A 7,899-nucleotide genomic window follows, 5' to 3' on the forward strand; every position below is an offset into this window, starting at 1 on the left:
CACATCACTGTGTGTTGTGTGGTGTTGTCTCTGGGGTACACACTCAGCTTCAAGGCAAATGGGAAAGCAGTGGGCATGTCCACGTGCCAGACAGAGATTCACGACCTGTGCATGGGGTTGTCATGTCCCATGTGCAGCACTCTGCACTTGGCCTTGCTAAACTTCATCCCGTTGGTCTCAGCCCATCGGTCCAGCCTGTTCAGATCCCTCTGAAGAGCCTCCCTACCCTCAGGCAGATCAACACTTCCTCCCGGTTTAGTGTCATCTGCAAACTAACTGAAGGGAGCATCCAATCCCTTCATCCAGGTCATTGATAAAGATGTTGAACAAAATTCTATGAATTATGACTCTATGAAATAACGTCTGGTTTTGTCTTCCACAGCCATGGATTCACAGGCAGACATGCCAGAGGATGATGAAAAGGGCAATCTTGCTAAAAAACTACTGGCAGAAGCATGTGAGAAGGAAGGACTGGATGCTAGATACTGGCTCCCCACACTGTCTGAGGTACTGGGAGTCAGGTCCACAGAAGCCCTAAAACATCTGCAATATGAAGACTACCTTAAGCTGGAGTGCAAAGTACAGCACTCCTGGGAAACAAAGGCGCTCCGAAAACTCCTGAAACTAACAGACACCAAAGAAAGTTTGGAGGAGCTGCAGAAGAAGCGCTTGGAGATGGCAAAGCAGAGACAAGAAGAGGCCAAGCGCATCCTGGAGGAGCTGAAAGCCATGCACAACAGCCACAAGCACAGCGATGACGCTGTAAAACAGAAAGAGGAGGCTCTGTGGCAAGCCATGGAGATTCCCAAAGAGTACTGGGCCCCACCGGAGAAGCCCTTGGCGCAGGTGCTGGAGAGCATCCAGAAGCAGCTGGAGCAGCAGGAGTCCTCAGTGGGCAAAGGTGAGAATGTCCCTGACACAGAGGTCCTGAGGCGGGCGTCGGGGGGGCTGGCCCTGCAAGGCATTTACAGAACCAGCAACATGGAGGATGTGCTGGCAAAGCGAGACCAGCTCATCAGGGTGCCCGACGGATTGAAGCTCGCTGGTCCAGAGCAAGGGTCGCTGCTTGAGAGGAAGGAGTTCTCCTCCTCGGAAGCAGAAGCCACTTTCACCAAGTCCATGGAGCAGCTGGGCTTCAGCATCAGCGTTTCTGCCAAGGCTGGGTTCTGGGGGTTTAATGCTGAAGCTGGTGTAGATCACAGCAAATCCTCAAAGTCACAGGACACCCACCAGTCCCGCTCTGAGAAGAGCTACATTTGCACCACCAAGTACCAGTACATCCCTCTGGCCTCCTGCTACTTCCAAAAGCATCAGCTTCGCCTCTCGGATGTCGCCCTGCGGGAGCTGCAAGAGCTCGAGCAGCTTCTGAGCATCACCCCGGAAGCAGACAGGCCCAACATGCTGAAGAGCAGGTGTGGCAGCTTCTTCAGCAGGTTCGGGTCCCACGCAAACCAGGGTCCCCTCCACTTTGGGGGGATCTTCTGGTGGAAAGCATCTATGGAAGGATTCAGAGCTGAGCAGCGGGAAGAGATGACGCGTCAGGCATCGGAAGCGCTGAACAGCTACGTCAGGGCCAGCTTCAGCAGCTTCATTGTCAGCGCTGGAGTGGGCGTGGATGTTTCCAAATCCAGCTCATCAGCTTCTTCTCAGGCAAGAGATGGAACAAGTGCCCACACAGAGGTTCAGCTCTACGTGACCAAGACAGGGGCCCCATCAGAGACGGATTCTCTTCCTCAGTGGAGACTGGGGCTTGTAGCTAATAACACAACCTGGTGTGTTATCGACCGAGGCTTCCAGCTGATCCCAGTGTGGGATATAATCCTGTCCAATCACAGCAGTGATTTTAAGTCCATCTATCAAATGAGTAGCAGCCTCAGGGCTGCGTATGAAGCGCTGACGAATCACCATGTCGACACCATGTTTGGAGAGGACCTGCTCAGTGCGGTGGAAGAGGCCAAAGCGTTCATGGAGAAAGTGAAGTCCTGGGAGGCGATGGTGGATGAAAGAAAACTGCTCACCTTGATAGATCTCAAACAGGAGCTGAATGAAAGAACCAAAAACCACAGTGTCTGGATCAGCGTGTGCCTGTCGGACAAAGCGCTGCAGGAGATCCTGGCCAATACCGTTGTGTATTGGACGAGGTCACCCCCAGCAAACATCACCTACATCAAGTCTCTGTTCAGGAGCCTCCTGGATCCTCATATCTACTCTGTCAAGGACTTCCCCAGGTCTTCCTTCATTATGCAGTGGGTCTTCCATACTGACCATGAGCTTCCCGAAACTCCCAATATTTCTGAGCTTGAAGATCTCACCAAGACGATGCTGCAAATGAAGGAGCACATCCAGGAAGTCACCTATGCACCGGAATCCTCTGCATCTGCCATTCATGAAGCAAAGATAAAAGCCTCCTTGACCACGAGCCTAGCTCTTTATTCCTTACTGCAGTTTCTCAGGGAAAGGGCCCAGAAAGACATAGAACTGTTGGTGCTCTTAATTACAACCAGCACGGGCTACCAGGTGGAAAGCAACACTTTCCAGCACCTCCTTGGATACCCAGAAATTAACTTCATGATAAATGAAATGCAAACAGGGCATCAGGAGTATCTGAGCCTGAAGGAGCAAGATGTTTACAGAGCCCAGGCCTTCCTGCTGCTGCTGGGTCTAACTGTAACACCCAAATATAAAGAGGTGTCCTTTGAGCAGAAGAATAAGCGTTTAGCTTTCATGGAAGATCAGATGAAAGACTTATGGTCCACAGAGATAAAAACTCTCCTTGGGAAGCACGGTGCCTGCAAAGACTGGGAAATGCTGGAAAGGGACTTGAATTCCTTCATCAGTGGGTGCTTGGATGAAACATGTGACGCTCAGAAGAAAAACCGTATCATCAAGGACATGGAAGACACTTTTCAAGGAACTGAGCCTCCCAGTCGGTCCCAACCCGCATCAGATGGCAGCAAATCCAGAGCAACCCCGGTCACTGCAAACCAAGAGTTCCTCCACTTGCTTAAGCGCCTCGGCCTAGAAAGTCACTACCCAAGAAAGATGGGAACAGAAGATTTCCACATCATCTACAAGACATCTTTACACGACAGCCAGCCCAGCAGGGAAAAGGAGCTACCCTTTTACTTCTTGCAAAAGCTACTGACTGTGGATTATCGGGTGAGGTACCTGACTTGCAAGGACAAGAGCACCCCAGAACCTGCACGCGTGCCCAACATCACACCGCAAGAGCATGAAGCCTCGGATTCTTTTGACGACTTCTTCACTGATTTGCAGGAAGAAGCCCGTGGATCTGCAGCCCAGGAGAGTCACGTGCACCCCATGGACCTGCAGATGGCAATTTTTCATTGTGCCGATGATTTCATGAGACAGTACATTTCAACCAAGCTTGCTTTCTGCCAGTTTGCACTACCTCTGCTGGTACCGAACCCGTGCACTTCCCAGATAGAGTACCCCCTCTGGGCCCTCAGCCAAATCAAAAAGAGCTGGAAAGGGGCTGAGAAGGTAGGAGAGGAGACCAGGATTACCAGCTACAAAAACAAACTCGTGTACCAGGCAGAGACACCCATCGTGTCCTTCATTCGGATCGGCAGTTCTCCCTCCTCTTCCAAGTCTCAGATCCTGAATGCCCTGCTGAGCAAACAAAAACACGACACCTTTTTCCACCGACACTGCAAAGGCAGCACCAAAGACTGTCTGCTGATGAAAGGTGTTGTGGAGATCTCCTGGTACTGTCCCCGCGGTAGCGACGACGACAGCTTTGGCTGCTGTGTTGCTTTCTGTAACCTGCACGGAGATGCACGGGACCATGAGGAACAGCTGCAGTTTCTACAGGAGATATCTGCTGTGAACGTGGTTCTTGTCTGCGAGACTGATCAGAGTGACCAGAAAGGGGTGAAAATTTTACGTGACCTGTGGCAGTCCCAAAGGCCTTTGGTCTGTCTGTTCAGTGAGAAAGAGAACGTTCCAGCTGGCCGATCCAGTCAAAACATTAAAATAGGGATCAAGAACAGAAATGAGGCAGAACTGATAGCTGAGCTGACAAGAACAATCAGGGATCTCCTGGAAGGGTCTCACACGCGTTTCAGCCTCGATGCCTGCCTGGACAACGCTCGCAAGCACGGGTTCTTAGTCGATGAAGATACACAGGAGTGTGTGAGAGCCAAAGAAAAGGCAAAGGAGCTGGTGAAGCTTCTGAAGAAAGAGAAGTTGTTTGAGATCAAAGCCCAGCTGCTGCCTCTTCAAGGAAAACTCTGGTACACATGGTGCAAAAAGGACAAAGAACTCACTCGCCTGCAGGAAAAGAGGAACAAGAGCATCGAGCATCATCGGAGTCAAATTGAATCAGAGAAGTCGGCAATAAGAAGGAAGCAACTGGACAAAGCATTCCCCCTCAATCAGCTGATGAGATCAGTCCTCAGTTTTCTCCAGACACAGCCAGTGGATACCAAGAAATACTTCCTGCAGTGGATGAAGGTCTTCATGGATGACCTGACCTCCGATCGCCTTGATGAACTGAAGAGACAATATCACCAGTTATGGTCTCAAATCCTGGCAATAAAGAAAACCAATGAGCAAAGCAACCTGAAACCCACATTGCTGAGGAGGTTAGATGCCCTCTCCGATGAAATCAATGATTCCTCCATTGGCCTTGAGCATGTTTTGAGAGAGGTAGGGCAGATTTATGAAGCTCTGGAATCAATGAACTCAAAGGATAACTGTATTGCCAAGCTACCTGAGATTGCAGCTGATCTGATGGCTTCAGGGTATCCCATTGAGCTGATGGATGGTGATGCTTCTTACGTACCGTTGCGATGGGTTGCAGCAATCTTTGACAAATTAGTTGAGAAGCTGGGGGACAAACGAGTATTTGTTCTTTCAGTGCTTGGCATCCAGAGCACAGGGAAGTCAACCCTGTTGAATGCCATGTTTGGCCTTCAGTTTAAGGTCAGTTCAGGGAGATGCACCCGGGGAGCGTTTATGCAGCTACTTAAAGTGGACGAGAAGCTGCAGCAGGATGTGCACTTTGATTACATGCTTGTGGTCGACACAGAGGGGCTTCGTGCCATAGAGATGGTCAATAAGCAGTCCCTTAATCATGACAACGAGCTGGCCACCTTTGTCATTGGCATCGGCAACATGACTCTGATCAACATCTTTGGAGAAAACCCTTCAGAAATGCAGGATGTCCTGCAGATTGCTGTGCAGGCTTTCCTGAGGATGAAGCAAGTACATCTGTCTCCAAGCTGCCTGTTTGTGCACCAGAATGTGGGAGAAATAACCGCCAAGGAACAGAACATGGAAGGACGACGACGTCTGCAGGAAAAGCTGGATGAAATGACCTTGACAGCCGCCCAGCAGGAATTCTGTGACGTTTCCTGCTTCAGCGACGTCATCCGCTTTGACGTGAACACCCACATTCATTACTTTGCTCACCTGTGGGAAGGAAACCCCCCAATGGCACCACCCAACCCCACCTACAGCCAGAATGTCCAGGAACTAACGAGCAAAATTCTCCAAGCTGCCCAGATGGAGTCCCAGGGCAGCATTTTGAGGCTCTCGAGCTTGAGTGTCCGCATTAGGGACCTCTGGAATGCTTTGCTGAATGAAAACTTCATTTTCAGCTTCAAGAACTCAGTGGAGATTGCTGTGTACAAGAGACTGGAAACTGCCTTTATCCAGTGGAGCTGGCAGCTGAGGAGTCACATCTTGGACTTGCAAATGAAACTGGACAATAGAATTCGGAATGGGGACTTGCAGCAAGTCACCATGGAATCCCTTGAGAAACAAGTGCAAGAGACAAGCGACACCATCATGAAAGCCCTGGAGAAGTATTTCAGTGAGGACAAAGACTGCGAGATACTGGTCCAGTGGAAAACCAGCACGGAACGGAAGCTGAAAGAGCTAAAAGAATCTCTTCTTCTGGAAACGAGAAAGAAGTGTGAGAATCTCATTGAACTAAAGAAGAACCAGAGTAAACTGGATGAAAGGAAGTCAGATTATGAAAATGAGCTCCTGAAGAGGAGCCGGGAGCTGGCTCTGTCTCTAAAAGGCCAGAGACTCAGTGAAAAAGAACTGAGAGACAACTTCCTTTCTCTCTGGGCAATCTGGATTGCTGATGTCTCCTCTACTGCTCCGCCCCTGGAAGAGGTTGATATCGATGTGGAAATAGAAGATGTCCTTCTAGATCACTTTAAGGAGCCCAACTTGCATGAACGAATCAGGACATTTCCCAAACACAGAACATTTTCTGTTGACTTTGAGAGACATGTTGTGAAGAAAAAACGCTGGGGAATCTTTCCAGCGAATTTTAATGCTGCTGATAAGAACCACACAAATCATATTACGGATAAGATCATAGCGTGTGTGATGGCAAACATTGATAGTAAGGAAAAGGAGAAAAGGGATTACAGTCGAAGTTTTATTCATGAAATATTAAATGAAGTGCAGAAAGGTATGAACTTGGTCCCTACCAATGCAAAATACAGTTTAAATAAAGATTACCAGATAGATCTGTCACTGTTCCTGTGCAGAATAGCAGCAGAAAGGTTTAAAGCCATGCACAAGGCATTCAGAAAAGCAAATGATCCGACTGTCTACCTGGAGAGCAAGAGAGAAGATTTCTTCAAGTGTTTCCAGATTTCCTGCCAGGGAGCCACTTCTATCACCACATTTGCTGTTTTCCTGTGTGACAAGATCAGTCCAGCTCTTCACCATGCGGTCTATGAGCAGACAGCTCTTGACATAGCTCGAGACATGAAGGCTAAAGTCCCAGATTTCAGAGGCAATAGATCCTCTCTGGAAACTTGCATACTGACATACCTGGCAGAAGAAGAAGACTTTGAGAAATTCAAGAAGTACCTCAGTCAGCCAGGAGAGTTTTTGCAGAGTTACATTGAGATGCGTGTTCGTGGGTACTGTTTGGATGAGAACAGGAGGCTGGAGAAGTTCTTAGATGACTCCCTTAACCACCACTATGAGAGCATCCAGAAAGCTGTTTTTACATCAGCCAACATTGTCAAAGACAGACAAGACAGAGATGACAAAATCTCTCTTTGGCTGGATGAGTTTTGCAGCGCTCTTGGAGAGGTGCTAAACCTGCCCAGAAGTGACCTGAAGGGCATTGAGCATCAGGAGATAACAGACATAGAGTTCCTGAAGAATGCCGTGATGGAAGCACTGACTCCCCTGAAAGACAAGCTCAAGGAAGAGTTTGCTAGTGCTGATCTGAGCTCGTTTGAAAAGCAGCCTCACACAATCCTGGCCGAGCAGTTTGCAGGGTGCTTGGAGCAGTGTCCCTTCTGTGGGGCTGTTTGCACAAGCACCATGCCGAATCACGATGGAGATCACCAGCTTCGCTTCCATCGTCCGGAGGTTTTGAGAGGAGGGCATTGGCATAACACAAACCATCTGGTCATTGATTTTTGTTCCAGTTTGGTTGCAAGTGACTGTGCATTCCTGATCAATTCAGGCACATGGATGCCCTACAAGAGATACCGGGATGCAGGACCTCCCTATTCCAATTGGAAGATTACTCCTGATACGTTCATGCAAAAGTACTGGAAATGGTTTGTGTGTCATTTCAGGTCAGACATAGAAAATCTGTATGATGGGAAATTTCAAGGCAAAGGAGAAATCCCTGCCTCATGGGAGAATATCAGTAAGCAGGACGCACTGGATGAACTGGAGAAGCTTTAGGCCAAGTCGATATGAAGGCAGAAACGCAACTGCTTTGCCTTTTAGAACAGAGGAGAAGTCTATCTGCAAATTCTTGTTGTTATAGTGGCTGTGTGAAGAAAGCAGTATCTAATCGCTTAGGGAGCTGTGTGAAACAAAGTGTGCTATTCCTGCCATCGCTCTGAAACCACCACTGCCTGGAAAGACAATGCTTACGTACAG

The 7,899-nt window shown here is 48.9% G+C and overlaps 1 protein-coding gene across 1 annotated transcript; it reads left to right on the forward strand.

The window, feature by feature from the left end:
* Positions 1–384: 384 nt before the first annotated feature.
* Positions 385–7,698, forward strand: LOC311190346 (interferon-induced very large GTPase 1-like; the record flags this gene model as incomplete). Its single annotated transcript, XM_084262242.1, has 1 exon — positions 385–7,698. One exon carries the CDS (start codon positions 385–387, stop codon positions 7,696–7,698), a length of 7,314 nt encoding a protein of 2,437 aa, XP_084118368.1.
* Between the last annotated feature and the right edge of the window lie 201 nt (positions 7,699–7,899).

Source organism: Gallinula chloropus (assembly GCF_964237585.1).
Source record: "Gallinula chloropus genome assembly, chromosome: 3".
Lineage (NCBI taxonomy): Eukaryota > Metazoa > Chordata > Aves > Gruiformes > Rallidae > Gallinula > Gallinula chloropus.